Source organism: Callorhinchus milii, unplaced genomic scaffold (genome assembly GCF_018977255.1).
Source record: "Callorhinchus milii isolate IMCB2004 unplaced genomic scaffold, IMCB_Cmil_1.0 Scaffold11, whole genome shotgun sequence".
NCBI classification, from domain to species: Eukaryota; Metazoa; Chordata; class Chondrichthyes; order Chimaeriformes; family Callorhinchidae; genus Callorhinchus; species Callorhinchus milii.
This window is the reverse complement of record NW_024704752.1, coordinates 5,425,835-5,442,086: the sequence shown is the minus strand read 5'-3', so window position 1 is coordinate 5,442,086 and position 16,252 is coordinate 5,425,835. Positions and strand designations below refer to the sequence as shown.

At 45.0% G+C, this 16,252-nt stretch overlaps 1 protein-coding gene across 1 annotated transcript in view; it reads right to left on the bottom strand.

Annotated features, from left to right (window-relative positions):
• Window positions 1–2,337: 2,337 nt before the first annotated feature.
• aadac (arylacetamide deacetylase) overlaps window positions 2,338–16,252 on the bottom strand; it is a 29,750-nt gene continuing 15,835 nt past the window's right edge. The window contains exons 2-5 of the mRNA XM_007902483.2: window positions 10,888–11,110; window positions 8,787–8,856; window positions 4,356–4,527; window positions 2,338–3,823 (exon numbers count right to left, since the gene is read on the bottom strand). Of these exons, the coding sequence (XP_007900674.1) occupies window positions 3,215–3,823; window positions 4,356–4,527; window positions 8,787–8,856; window positions 10,888–11,110 (1,074 nt within the window). The 3' untranslated portion in view covers window positions 2,338–3,214. The remainder of the gene's footprint in view (window positions 3,824–4,355; window positions 4,528–8,786; window positions 8,857–10,887; window positions 11,111–16,252) is intronic.

Genomic DNA, 16,252 nt, shown 5'->3' with positions numbered 1-16,252 from the left:
AGTTAGAATAATCCAGTAAACTCCCGATAACTCAACACGGCCTTAACTTGTCACTACCACTTAAGTCATAACGCTGTCAATATCCCGGCCGTATTTATATCATATTTAATAGCATATGCCTAATTCGCTTCCCTTTTCCTTTGGAGTGACGAGTTATCAGGAGTTTGCTGTAATAATAATCCTTGCATTTGATACAAGGCCTTTTACGTTAGGAGGAAGTCTCAAAGTGCTTCACAGGATTTACTGTAAAGTGTAGTGACTCTGTGTTTCGTAGGCCAACTCATTAGCCAATTTGAGCTTAGCAATGTCTCACAAACAGCCATGGAGTGAGTGACCAAATTTTTATGGGGTAATATCAGTTAGGACACCGGGAGAGAGAAACTCCCTTCTCTTTCCCAATTTATGCCATGTGATCTTTAACGTCCATCTGAACTGGCACAGACGGGATCTCAGTTTGACTCCTCATCTGAAGGATGGCACCTCCGACAATATATCATTCCCTCAGCACTCCACTGGAACATCAGCATAAACTGTACGGGTTAAAACAACAACTTGTATGTATATTGTGTCCTTCACATGGAGTAGTGTCTCAGAGTCCCGAGTCCCGATGTGGAGCTTAAACCCAAAGCATTCTGACTCCAGTGAAACTTTGTTAGACATTCTCCAGGTCCTTCCTGAATCTGGGTGTCCAGGACTGAACCCAATCTTCCAGAGGTCTGACCGATGCTGTATATCGCTGGAACAATGAGTCCTAACTTGTATATTCCAGATTCTGTGCTGTGAAGCTCAGTGTCTCATTGGTTTTGTTGATGGGCTTCTATGTTCACAAGCTCACAATCCTACTGATTTATGGGCTTGGGAGAGACGCTTGAATCTTCATGCTCACCGGCCTCCTATACAGTCACCCTGGGTAGCCCGAGATGGACTGGAGACACGACACTGGGTGATGGACATCTGAGATAGACACAAAGATAGAGGGGATTCCACTGGGTCTATCTTTAATAATAATAATCCTTGATTAATTCCTCTCTCAAAGCGCTTCACAGAATACATTGTAAAGTGTAGTGACTGTCTACTTTGTGGGCGAAACACGGCAGCCAATTGTCCACATCAGTGTCCCACAAACAGTCGTGGATCTGACAAGCGTGGGAAATGTATTTTGGGGAGGGGCAATTGGAAGAGCATCTTATTATTTTGTTCTGAAATACAAGATGGCAAAATCTCTGAGAGGAATTTCACTCAGTGCCCCTTCTCCCTATATCTCTCTCTGGCTCTGAGCCGTTAGCTCTGAGCCAACAAACCACAGGCAGTAATCTGCATTTTCGCACGCTGGTACCATTCGCTAATACTGCCATAGACAAGAGTATTAACTGGGTTCTTTTTAAAAGACCAGTTTATTCCAAACAAGTCAAATCAATGAAGTTCAATTCATTTCAATTCTTCCGCCTCATTACGCTAACTCTCTGCACTCAAACACTGGGCTGGATTTTATACATGACTTAACTCTGTTCTGGCACAAGACGAAGAAGTGAGATTCTCTCTCTCGCTTTCTCTCTCTATTTTTCTCTCTTTCTGACCAGAAATCGGAACGGTTTCCATTCTCAGCACCTTGCCCTCCAAAGACTTGATTTGCAAAAAGGCGATAAAAGTCGTTTGCGAGAATCAGTCCGGTTAGTATCTGATGGGACGCATGTCTCATATCTTTGTCACTCTGTGAATTTCACCTTGATCACAAAGCCGGACCTCCCTCCATTAGCTGATGTACCCTCTGATCTATCAGCTAACACACGTCAACTCCCAAGTCAGGGCAGTTGGGGTGTCAGCTGATGAATCAGCCTAAATATATAAGTTCCTTTCTCATATTTCAGAAAAAAATAAAGTGTAGTGACTTGCATTTTGTAGGAAAGCACAGCAGTCAATTTGCACAAAGCATCACCCGACTGACAGTCACAATGACGGCACCTCCAACAATGCAGCACTCAACAACAACAAGATTCCATTCATAGAGCGCCTTTCACGTCGGGAGGACGTCCCAAGGCGCTGGAGAGTTGGTTCAGGACCCGAGCACTCCCCCCCAGCACTGCACTGGAATGTCAGCCTAGACTGTGAGATTAAAGTCCTGACATAGGGGCCTGAACCCACAACCTTCTGACTCAAAGACGTGAGCGCTACGGACTGAACCAGGCTGACAGCAGGACGGCAACACTGCCCCAACACCGCACTGAAGCCATATGATCCTGTCGGGTAAGTGCGGACCCTGGTCAGAGAGCCTGTTACTTCGTTAGGAAGGGCTGTCCCCAGTCGGAAGAACGGAACACAATTATATTGGAGGCCGCATTTTAAAACAGTTTTTTTTATTAGTTATTTTGGTATATGGGTAGGGCAAGTGACAAAGTGATATACATGTTATGTGCAAGCATTATGTAAACAGAATAACTTACAGAAACAGGGCTAGTACATGATTGCCATACTTGATCCCCAACACATTACAAATGCCCCCAGGAGAACAGCCACACACACAGGCAGACGTGATATCAAAGTGTGCAGCAAGAGGGAGCGAGCAGCAGAGAGCAACAACAATTAGGGAGGGGGATTCCATTCAGGTCCACATCATTTCTAAGCATTTGAGAATGCCCAAAATTTGTCAGCTTCTTAAAACCGGCATGACTTCAAGAACTCAGGAACACAGACTTCAAAGCTAAGGCTGAACTCAACAGCTTGTGAAATTGTGGATAAACTCAGCAAAGTAGAGTAAATATACATTCTGGGGTCAGGTTGTGAGGGCATAGAGGATGTGGAGCCATAGTGGGACACCCCAACTTCCTTTTCCCCCTACCCTCTCTGTTCCCGCTACCCCTACCGCTGCCCCTCACTGCCCACAGCCCAATTACTTGATTCCCTCTGCCCACCCTAAAAAAAAACACAATATAAGAGCATTTTTAAAAATCTATAACTTAAATTGACACAGGCCTGGTCATACCCCCCCTCCCACCCCCAACTCCGCCCCAGCCCCTCCCACCCCTCATCTCATCTCCCCTTCCCTACCTTCCTCCCTCGCGTGCCCACACCCTCCTTGAAGAGCCATTCTAAATCCACAAAGAATTAATCACAGTGAAGTTATTAACAGGGGGGGATGAAACCAGAGATGGGAACAGTCAGCCACAGTTCATGGTGTGGGCCGTGTTAGAGGGTGAGGGCGACAGTGTGGCTGGCCTCACAGGTTGTTTCGGAGCCAGTCAATGTAGTTGACCATCATTTTCTGGCCAATGGCGAAATCGGTGGGCCAAGTGACAAACATCAGGGCTCCGTGAAAGCTCTCCTCGTAGTGCTTGTGTGTGACCTGAACCCCCACCCTCCTCAGTCTAGCAGCATACATGGCCCCGTCATCCCTCAGCACGTCGTACTCACAGGTCACGATGTAGGCCTGAGGGAGGCTCCTCAGCTTGTCATCCGCCACCAGCAGGGGAGCTGCCCTGGGGTCAAATATCCCAGGAACGTTCGTGGAAAGTTCTGGGTTGGCATTCCCGGGCAGGGCGTATTTGTAGTCCTTCTTGAACTTCTCAGGCAGGAGGACGCTCCAATTGACAAAGTCCGTCAGGCGCCTGGACTCCAGGGTGGTGTGGTTGTTGGACATCATGGTCTCCAACAGGTGCTTGTCCCGGCTGAAGTACTCACTCCAGAACCGGACCATCAGGGACCTGGGCAGGATGGGCATGTGCTCGTTCTGCTGGTATGACGGCGTGTTGAAATCGATGGTCTGAAGGGCTGGGTAGATCAATGCTTGGATCTTAATGTCAACCTGGACCTCCGGGTCTTCCTGCATCTGTAACAAATTGCTTCTGTCAGTCAGCCCTGTAAGGTTGTCTAAGGGATTAGTTCGTTCACAAGAGCAGGGGAGAGCCCCACACAGTAGAGCCCAGGTGTCTGACACACACGGAAACCCATCACCGTGATCAGCCGGGTATCTGACATATACTATCACTGTACTGTAATTAAGAGTATCCAAACTAGACTGAGAGTTCCGTGTATCCCATCTACAAATGGAAATTCCTGTGTTTAGAACATGCGCTCTCTCTCCCCAGATTACGGAGAGTATTCGGAGTAGGTTGGCAAGAGCCAAGGCTTGGGGACTTCAGAGTGTGCATTGGGCACTGCTGGAATCAACCAACTAAAACCGCATTGCTTGCCATTGAGAGGCCTGTCTGGTAAGCTTTCCTGCTGTTTGACCAGCTAGAACCACATCTTACAATATCAGTATTACTACACTATGACTGTGCCTGCACTGCTGAGCTGTTTCTGCACCGTGACTGCACTACTGGCCTGTGACCTCACAACTGCCCAGTGGCTGCCTGTACCTGCTGAACGACAGCAGCTGCTAAATTGCCACCGGCGCTATCTCCTGAGATCGCAATCCTGTCCGGATTAACCGAATACTGAGCCAAAACTTCCGGCCGGAGGAAGAACTTTGCCACTGAATAGACATCATCAAATTGGTCGGGAAAGTGATGTTGTGGTGCCAGACGGTACCTGTGTGAGAAACAGAGAGACGCTGGTTACCAGCCCACAAACACACCCAGGACTCACTGGTAGAAATCAGCGCAGTGTCATACAATACAAACTTACATTTACACCGCGCTTTTCACATCTGGAGGATGTCCAAGACGCTTAACAATAACTGATTTAATCCTTGCATTTGATATAGCTCCTTATCAGGTAATTGAGACGTCTCAAAGTGCTTCACAGGACATGCTCTAATGTGGATCAACTGTGTATTTTGTGCCCGAACATTTGACATTTTACATTCGACACGACGCCTTTCATGTACACTCTCGACATAGGGTAACCTTTAAGTGCTCCAAGATGCCGTCCGGCGTGAAGGGAGCTATATAAACACAAGTTGTTGTAATCTGGAACGAATATTTGCCGCACTTCACATTTCCACTTTGTACACTTTTCACATTGTCACATTCAGGATGAGTGAGCCGAAACCCAATAAGCATGCAAAGCACCACTTAATTGAGCTCTTAATTGACACTCAACTGGCAGCATCTCATTGGAGAGGTTACGGAAGGCGAAACGGCAGGCGCTCGACTGTCACAGTAGAGGGCACTGTTCGGGGTCGTGATCGAGGCACGGAGTTGGGAGTCAGAGCTGAGGAGCATCACTCAGATGGTACAGAACCTGACTGAGAATCATTAATAATAATAATAATCCTTGCATTTGATATAGCACCTCGTTGAGACATCATTGAGACATCGTTGAGATGTCTCAAAGTGCTTCACAGAATATATTCTCAAGCGGATTGAGATATGTTGTTGGCAAAAAGTGGCAGCCAATTTTACGCAGCAGGGTCCCACAAACAGTGGTGGATTGAGTGATTAAATTACCAATTTTTTTGAGGGATTATTACCCCCGGAAAGCGATCCGTCAGTTGACTAACAACCAAATTCTTACTTACTGCTAGGTAAACAGAGTTGTGTGGAGTAGGGAACCTTGGGAATCGAGCCCTGGTCCTCTCAGTTACTTGGCAAACATACTAACAAATATTCTACAGACAGCCAATACAAGAAATGACCAATAGCGCTACAGATTCCACCAAGTCTGTTAATGTCCATCCAGTCTTGGCCAGACTGAGTGAACTGGCAGTGAACTGCTGCTTTGCTGACAGAGAGTGTGTGTGTGGGGTGGGGGGGGGTTGAGAGGCTTAGGGTGATGGGCTTCAAAGACTCATTCATGAAGTAGAGACTGGGTGAGGGATAAGCAGACTAAGGGGATGTGACAGCCCATCTGCTAAGGATAGGGGGAGAGTAACATTAGGAATTGATTAGATTATCAGTTTAGAACCTGACTGCCTTGTGATTCACGGGGCAGTCTTTCTCTCCTGCTTTATCCCATTTTTCCCTCTTCACCCCCAATTTACTCCCAAATTGAAATGAATCGACTGCTTTGTCTCATTGTTTATGGAATGTTTTGCCTATAAAACACACAGTCACAACAGTTTACAGTAAAATCCCGTGAAATGTTTTGAAGCATGCGACTAACATGAAAGGCACTGTATCAAATATTAGTTTGGATTCCTATTAACCCTGAAGCCCAAATCCCTCATGCGTAGGCAGGTCCTAGCTGGACAAGCAGTGGGAAAGCTTGCCAGACAGTGCGCTAATAATAAATAATAATAATATAATAATAATAATCCTTGCATTTGATATAGCGCTTTTCACGTCGGGAGGACGTCCCAAAGCGCTTCACAGAATATACTGTAAAGTGAGTTGACTGTATATTTGTGGGCGAACGCGGCAGCCAATTGCGCACAGCAATGTCCCACAAACAGTCATAGATTGAAAATGACCAATTTAATTATTGTTTTTGGTTTTGGAGGGATTATTATTAGGCTCTGTGTGGAGTAAGGAAACTTGCCCAAGGTTTCGCCCTCTGCCTGGAAATGAACTCAGGTCTCTCGCTTGCAAAGCGAGTGCTCTAACCACTGAGCTACAGGACTCCGCTAAATGGGAAGCTGTGTGGGTTTAGCTGGTTAGACTGCAGCGATTACTCCGATCCCAAGCCAAGCCTTGGCACCTGCCAACCTGCGCCTAAAATTCACTGGAATTAGATAAACAGGGTTCCTTCTGGGGAGAGAGTGTGTATTCCATTCCAGACATGGACATTTCTGTGTATTCAGGGTGTCGTCCCCCAACCCCCCCCCCCCCCCCCCACCGCCGTCAGCCCAGGCTGGATGCCAGACAGATGGTGACAATCTAAGGGGCTGATCCCTTAACCAGGCAATTCGGGAATGAAGCTCAATGCCCGAGTCACTGACCGAGTCAATAATAATAAAAAAATAATCCTTGCAATTAATATAGCGCTTTTCATGTCTTCTAGATGTCTCAAAATACTTCACAGAATATACTGTAAAGTGATTTGACAGTATATTTGTGGGCGAAACACAGCAGCTAAAAATGCACAGCAGTGTCCGACAAACAGTCGTGGATTGAAGTGACCGATTTTTTTTTTCACGAGGGGTTATTATCAGACATGTGGAGTAAGGAAACTTGCCCAAGGTTTCGCCCTGCCAGGAATCGAACCCAGGTCTCTCGCTTGCGAGGTGAGGATTGACTATATTTTATGAGCTAAAATGCAGCATCCAATTGCAATGTCCCACAAACAGTCATGGATTGAGTGACCAAATTATTACCCTGGGAATGCCATCGACCAATTGACTAACCACTGGGTTCATATTTACCGCTAGATAAACAGAGGCATGTGGAAACTTGCCTAAGGTTTTGGCCTGCCCAGGAATCAAACCTGGGCTCTCTCCCTTGCGAGGCGAGCAGCTTAACCATTACGCTACAGGACTTTTGGTTTCGATATCACGCCTTTCACATCAGGATGACATCTCAAAGTACTTCATAGTGCTGCAAAGTGTATTATGTAGGGGAACACAGCAGCCAATTTGAGCACAGCAACGTCCCACATGAAGTGAATGGCGAATTTTATCTGGGGATTATTGGTCAGGCCAACGGGAGAGAACAACTCCATTCTCTTTTCGATTAGTGATGCAGGATCTTTAACGTCTACCTGAACAGGCACAAACAGGGACTCGGTTTAACATCTTATCCAAAGGACAGCGCCACTGACACTGCAATGCTCCTTCAGCACTCCACTGGAGTGTCAGCCTAGACTGTGATCTCAAAGTCATAACCTGGGGCTTAACTCCAAAATCTTCTAACACAAGGCGAGAGCCCTATCGACTGAACCAGACTGACAGCTGCCCCACTCAGTCAAAGCACACATGTGAATAATGGTCACTTTATTCTGATAATACTTTTATTCAGCCACCAGAGCCCTCCAGCTGTATCCTGCTAGATTTGATACGAGTATAGTTAGGAGATAACTAGATAAAAACACATTGAATTTTTCCAATCAAGTGGTTTCATGCCCTCGGTTTCCTGTTGTTGGGTGTCTTTCAGATCGTGGGCAACAACTGACTCATCGTTGTTCATTATCCAATCGTCTAATTAAATGACACTTAGTAATTAAGTTTAAAGTCATTAAAATTGCCTGAAGAAATACTTTTAGTTTCTCAAATTACCCCTAATCAGCCCGTCGTAATGAATCGTAACGTCAGCCTGTGCCTTAATTCTCTACCGCGTCAGCCTCCACACACCCATGATCTTAAGATCCTTGTCTTTAACTCCCTGCATGTCTCATCCGTAACTGTAATACCTCCCAGCCTCATATACTGACACATAAATGCTCTCCGCACTTCCAACTCGCTCCTCACTCCATTTGCTCCACCGTGAATAGCCGAGCCTTCAGCCACCATCTTCCTCTCCAGCTCGCCTGCAAATTTTGTCTCCATCTCTCCCTCTTTCATAGCCTTCAAAATTCTCCATATAATAATAATAATCCTTGCATTTGACATAGTTCCTTAATCACATCGTCGTTGAGACGTATCAAAGCACTTCACACAATATATACTGTAAAGTGTAGTGACTATATTTTGTGGGTGAAACGCGGCAGCTAATTGCACACAGCAGTGACCAAATTATTAATATTTTTTTTGAAACGATTATTACCTCCAGAAAGTGATCCGCAAATCGACTAACAATCGGATTCCTACTTCCTGCTAGGCAAACAGAGGCGTGTGGAGTAAGGAAACTTGCCTAAGGTGTCGCTCTGCCCGGGAGGTGAACCAGGGACTTCTCACTTTCGAGGCAAGAGTGTTCTGAAGGATTTATTGGTTAACATACGTTAATACAAAGCAAAAGGAAAGGTGGGTTTCTTACTCAACAGACACAATGACAGCATTCAGCTCAGCTGTACTCCTTCTCGACATGACATCGTACGGATGCATTTCTGAAATGGAAAAGGACAGACACATTCACACCATTTAAAACTGCTGCTCTCAATGCCAAATATTGTGGTTTTATCTGATTAAACACACAGTTACTACACTTCACAGTAAATCCAACACACACTCTGGGGTCCCCAAGCCTTGGTGCTCTGCCAACCTAATATTTTCTGGAATTAGGTAAGCAGGATGCATCCCTCCAGGGAGAAAGTGTGCAAATCATTCCAACAATCTTTCTCTGGAATTTTTATATGTAGACTGGGATTCGTGGAATTCTCAGTTTAGTTTGGAGACTCTTAAGCACGGTGATGGGTTTCCGCATGTGTCAGACACCCGGCTGACCAAAAAAACAGAAACCTACTCCACAGAAGTGCACACACTTACTGCACAGAATGAGACTGTTCTACTTGTGCCCACACCACTGCTCATTTTTATCTAAGTCACCTTTTATTATTAACCCCACTTCCCAGCTCTCTTCCCGCAATAGGGGAGATCATTCTCAGCTGCTACACTTTACAGTACATCCTGTAAAGCGCTTTGAGATAACCTCCTGAAGTGAATGGAGCAATATCAAAGGATTATGATAACGTAAGGATTATTTTTCCAGTAAACTCCTCACCACTCTAAGAGAAAAGGTTTCAGTTTGAGTTATCTGGAAGTGGCGAATTCGGTATTTTAATAAATAAATAATTTGCGATCAGGATATTGTTAGCATGATGATTTAAGTGGTAGTGGTAAGCTGAGCCAGAGTCGAATTATCAGCAATTTACTGTAGTGTCAGTGAGGAGTGTAAGAGAAATCAATATTGTGTGATTAAATCTTTTCTGCCAAACTAAACTGCTGCACTATGTAACTATAACACTCACTATTCATCATGTTCAGTGCAGCCATTTACAAAATAAATCATATTTTATGAACAAAACATTCCTCGTCTGTGCCAAAAGATTACCACAAAGAATGATCTGAATTGTGTTGCCTTGAATAGATGGAAAGGTTTCAGTAAAAAAAAAGGGCATGTTTATTACAATTATCAATAATTATTATTATAATCCTTATTTTTGATCCTTATTTTGAGCATCTTTCATATCAACAGGACATCTTAAAGCACTTCACAGAATTTACTGTAAAGTGTGGTGACTGTGTTTTTGTGGGCCCACAGGGTAGCCAATTTGTTCACAGAAACATCCCACAAACGGTCTTGAAGTGAATGACCTATTTTATCTGGGGGATTGTCGGCCAGGACACTAGGAGAGAGTTATTTTCTTTTTTAATATCCACTAAAGAGGCAGTACTTCACTGGAATGTCAGCCTAGTCTGTGAGGTCAAATGTATTCATTGCTCAGCTAGGTGTCTGAAACATGCAGAAACCCATCACCGTGCTTAAAAGTATCCAAACCACACGAAGAGTTCCAAGTATGTCATCTACACATAAAAATGTTCCTATGTCTGGAATGGAATGTGCACTCACTCACCGCAGGGATGCATCCTGCTTGCTTAATTGCAGAGTATTAGGCACAAGCTGGCAAGAACCCTAACCTTAAGTGTGCGTTGAAGTACTGATGTTAAGATAAAACGTAGCTTGTAGCATCAACAACAATGAATACGTATTTAGCACCTTCAATGGAAGTGAATGAGTTGGAACACTTCACAGTGGTGAGGTCGGACCCAAGCAAAAGAGAAGCAGGAGGTGACAATAGGTGAAGAAGTAGGTTTTTAAGTGTTATTTAAAGACAGTGAGAGGGGGCAGGTGGGTAGGGGAGGAGGTGGTTAGACAGAGGGATAGAGGCAAGAGGTTCCACAGGCTAGAGCTGCAGTGACTGAAGGCTTGGATACTGAGAGGGTGGGAGACACACAGCCGGCTGGATGGTAGGGCGGATGGCAGGGGAGTGGGGCAGGAAGAGATGAGAGAGATAGGGAGTTGCTAAGGTGAGCACAGATTTACAGAAGAGGGTGAGGAGTGTGAAATCGAGCAGTTGGGAGCCAGTGGAGCCGCCTGGCAAGAACGGCAAGGACTGGGGAGATGATCAGATACTCACTTGCACTGCCTAGGCACCACCCACCACCGTGCATGTAAATGATTGCTCTCCGCAGCTCCTGGGTGCGGCTGGTCGGCTCGTAGACTCGCACAGGGACGTTGCCGAACGCAGTGTCAGTGACGGTGACGTTCTCGTCCGACGCCGGAGCCACCATCTCGGCTGCAGTGATCACCATCATCATCTCCATGTAATGCTTCAGTCCTATCAACTCCGTCAACTCCGCCTGCATTCAGACATAACAGAAAGATAACCAGTAAGGCAAGCAGTAGCGCTCTCACCTCGGCCTCAGTAGGTTGTGGGTTCAAGCCCCACATCAGGGTCTTTGAGCCAATACTCCAGCGCAGTGCTGGGAGGAGAACTGCAGAGGGTGCCATCCTTCAGATGTGACGTTAAACCAAGGTCTCATCTGTGCCCACACAGGTGGACATGAAAGATCCCAGGCCACTATTGGAAAAGGAAAAGGAGTTTCTCTCTCCAACTATTTCCCCAGATAAAATTGGACACTCGCTCCACTGATCTTTGTGGGACATTGCTGTGTTCAATATGGAGTCCCGTAGCATAGTCCTTAGTGCGCTTGTCTAGCAAGTGAGAGGATCCGGGATCGATTCCCAGGCGGGGCGAAACCTTGGGCGAGTTTTTTTGTTTACCTGGCAGTAAGTAGGAACATGGTTGTTAATCGATTGGTGGATCGCTTTCCAGAGGTAATAATTTACTCACGCCATGACTGTTTGTGGGACACTGCTGTGCACAATTGGCTGCTGCGTTTTGCCAACAAAATACCCAGTCAATTCACTTTACAGTATATTCTGGCGTAACAACGTGATAAGGCGCTATATCAAATGCAAGGAGTATTATCATTATTATTAAATTCGCTCCATGTTAGCCTAGAAACTACACAATCACCATACCTTACAGAGATGTATTGAGATATGCTTCTGATGTGAAAGCCACTGTATCAAATGTAAGGATTTATTCTTTTTATTAATTCCATCCAGTGTCCCACACAGCCCACGAGATCATTTGTCTTGAAATTGAAGACAGCTGTCAAAATTGCCCCCTGTTGCGAGCTAACTCAGTGCGCTTGCTCTCTTTTGATGAATGGTTCTGTTAGACTCACATTCTGTTCACACTATTTTTTGGTCCGCAGTTTGTCTTGCACATGTGGAAACCTATCACCATGCTTACGAGTATGCCATCCAAAGTAGAGTATTGGTTCCTACTAATTGTACCATCAATCAGCTAAACAGCAGGAGGCTCAGATCAAGAAATTGAATTACTGAGAGCTATGATCGCATGCACGCATCTCAACACTGTTAGTATACTCGCATCAATCTCCTGATATAAGCACATCATTGCAAGGTGCGTCTTTTACTCCAAACATAGCAGGGCAGATTTGCAGAACCCACACGGCATAAAATGGGGCCATTCGGCCCTTCATGTCTGGGACGACCTTGGGACATCCTCCCAATGTGAAAGGTGCTATATAAATCAATTTCTTGTTGGCGGTGATGCTCATTCCCCCACTGGAGTTCTCCAGTCCCATTCCTCTGCTTCCCATTGTGTCTGTGCTGGAGCTCTCTACTCGAATTCCATTCCCTGCGCTTTCCCATAATTAGTAATACAGTATTTTTCTTCAGATATTTACTCAATTCCCATTAAAACCTGTTAAAGACTTGGTGAGCTATTCATGATAATAAATTCTACATTAAAAGAACTTTCAGTACAAATAAAATTCTCACTCTGTTGACCTTTATGCACTGTCTGAAAGGCTGGTGGAAGCAGATTCAATAATAACTTTCAAAACGGAATTGGATATTTACTTGAAAAGAAAAAAGTTGCAAGATTATGAGAAAAAAGCAGGGGAGTGGGACTAGTTGGATAGCTTGTTGAAAGAGACAGCATAGGCATGATGCACTAAATGGCCTCTTTCTGTGCTGTAGGATTCTATGATTATACATTACATACTGGTGTGGTTCTCACTAAATATCTCATTCACTCAGGTTTGCAAGGAAATAAAACCCAGCCGAGTGGGCAGAGGTGGAATTGAGTGGAGTCTAGTTGGCATAGGTGCAGTGCCCTATGTGGGTGTATTAAGTCTGAGTGTTGATGTCAATGTGAATGTAGGCTAAGTGAGTGAGTACTAATGTAATGCGGCTGGATTGCACGGCTCCTTGGCTGTGTGTCACTGAAGCTCTGATGACACTGAATATACTCTGAATTACTGCCCAAACGGATATATTGAAAGTCTAGCCTGCTCATTCTTGTGAGTGAATTTCACTGCAATAAGTGAGACGTAACAGAGACTGGCCAGCACATCATTACAGGAGCTATGAAAGCCAGGCTCCAAGGCAGCCACACAGCCATTCTCTTCAAGCAATAATAATCCTAGCATTTGAAACAGAGCCTTAACATTTGTTAAAATATCTGAAAGGGCTTCACAGGAAATATTCTAAAGTGCAGTGACGGTATTTGCATTGCCGAGCAGCCTGGAAGTAAATATTATGCAGTACTCAGCATTAAAGACATCTATGCCATACATATTCACACTCACAAGCAGTGACTTTAGGCTAGACTGAAGCAGAATGCAGCAACCAATTTGCACACAGCAATGTCCCACGACAGCCATGGAATGAATTATCAATTTTATTCCAGGGGGTTTGTTGACCAGGACACGGGGAGAAACTCACTTCTCATTTCAAATAACACCATGGGATCTTTAACATCCACCTGAACAGGTAGACAGGGCCTTGGTTCCAAGTTTGAACGTTGGGCTTGAACCCACAACCTTTTGACTCAGAGTCGAGACTGGTACCAATTGAGGGTGTCCAGATGACACACATTCTTAGTTTAGAAGTAAGTTTCTTTGTAAAAATTGCAAAAAAACACACAGCTGGCAAATTAAGAGCTAATTGATGAATTTTCCACAATCAAAATTCTATTTGCTTTCCCCTTTCCCCAGGGGTAAAATTATGTTGATTTTACCCCTGAGTGGGAACCGCAATGATGTATTCTGATTGTCTCTAATAATAGTTTGCCAAGCAGCCTGGAGGTATACATGATGTAGTGCTCAGTATTAAAGACATCTGTGCCATACATATTCACACTCACAACCATACATATTCACACGTTAGGCTACACTGAATCAGAAAAGTCTCTTGTAACTTCTGGTTCACATGCATAGATAATCACCCACCTCTCACGAAGAAACAGGATCCCATGAGTGTTACTGAAGTGATACCAGCTCTCTTCCTCCCCTGCACCCTGCCATGCTTTCAAGTGAATCACAAACCTCTCTCTTTGACTGTGTTCAGTCACATTCATATTCAACAAACTCCCAACTTCAGTGATGTTGAAACAGGTACCCTGTCCTGATTCCCTCCTCCCTCACTCAGCAGACAAACACACAACAAATCATTCCAGGGATCATCACATCACCTTAGAGGAAATTTGCTAGAGATTGATAGCAGCTTCCTGTCTGGGCTATAACGGCTGATCTTCACACACAGGTGATTGGAGGGCTCACAACATCACAAGATTGGTATGGATGAAGACCCTTTGGCCCATCTAGTCTCGTTCCTCCAGAACATTCGCCATACCATCAGCACCAACAACAACTCACATTTATATAACGCCCATCGCGCAGGATTGCATCCCAGAGCGCTTACCATGCCCTCATCACAGCACCAAACTGTTTTTTTAAATAAGTCCCAGTCCCAGTGTCCTGCTCTCAACCACCCTTCCTGGCAACCTGTTACAATTGTCAATGAAACACTTCCTGGTGTCTGTCCTGAAAATGCGCTTTACAACTCTAAACCTACGTCCTCTTGTTCCATTGGTCAGGTGTATCCTAAAGTATTGTTCCGGTGTTACTTTTACATTTGAACAGAGCATCCACACTAGATGAGGAATGTGCATTGTGGTGGCAGGTGAGATGCTAGCACATCCGTGTGGCATTGGTTGAGATCTGATATAAAGTCAGGCATTGTACTCAGGGGTCGGCAATAACTGCTGAGTGGTCTTTTCAGGCTGAGCTGTTGTTGTCATCATCTGCCGTTCCTTTGTTCTCTCACCTTTGATCTCAGATCCCTAGCTCTCTGTCTGCTTTGTTACCTTCCCTTTAGCCAATCTCCTGTGAAGCTTGCTGCTCTTTTGTTCTTCGGTAAAGACTATTGCTCTTTCAGCAGCGATAACAAACATGGAATATAACGCCATTGCCAGATTGCTTTCCGCCTCTGGCTCAGTTGGTGGCTCTCTCGCCTGAATGGCAAGGCTGTGGGTTCAAGCCCCTCGTTGGAACATTGAGCTCAGACTACGTTGTCACACCAATGCAGAGGTCCTATGGTGCTATACAAAACAACATTTATACAAAAATAAATGTCTTTATCATTTGCTTCAACAGAGTTTAGGTTGACATTAAAGATCCCATGCACCAATGGAAAAGGGATGTTTCTATGTTTCTCCTGGTGTTCTGGCCTCAGATAAAATCAATCTTCCATTTTGTAGCTGTTTGTGGGACACTGCCATATGCAAACTGGCTGCCACATTGCTTACAAAAATACGGTCACTGTACTTTACTGTATATCCTGTGAAGCAATTTGAGGCATTTTGACAACATGATAAGGTGCTGTATCAAATGCAAGGATTATTATCTGTTACCTTCATTTCAGATCAAGGCTCAAATTATTTTGCTTTACAGAAGAACATTCTGATGTCTCTCGTTGTGCCTTTAGCATTTGCTTCAGCTGAATATTTGGTCTCTTTGAAATGAGATTGCTATTATCTGGGCATCTGTCAGTGCTCGAATCCCCAACATAGGGCTCGAACCCCAAACTTCCTGAAGCAGAATTGAGAAAACCAGGCTGACACCTGGAATTAGGTAAACAGGGTGAATCCCTCTGGGCGAGAGAGAGTGTGTATTTCATTTCAGACACAGGGAAATTTCCATGGTGGCGTACATATGTGGAACTCTTAGTCTGGTTTGAACTTTAAGCACAATAATGGGTTTCCGCGTGGGTCAGACACACAGCTGACCAAAACAAAAGTTTTCTCTTTCCTTACCCCCCTCTCCCACAACAACACGCTTTAACTCTGTCCCTGTCAGCAGCAATCTGTCATTACCACTTTCCCATCAGGCATTCAGAAGGCTTCAGTGAGGAGTTGCCAAGTAAATGCCAAAACAAGGGAGATCTGTTTCGTAAGCCCACAGCCACAGCTGTAGGGTGCGTTGGTCACAGAAGCAAGCAAAAAAGAATGAAGAAATAAGAGAGTTGTTATTGTCAGGAAGGAGGCGTGGCACGACGTGACTTTGGACTGGTACGCGTACAGCTGTACTGACTGTCTGGCTGTGTTGGCAGCTCCATGACTC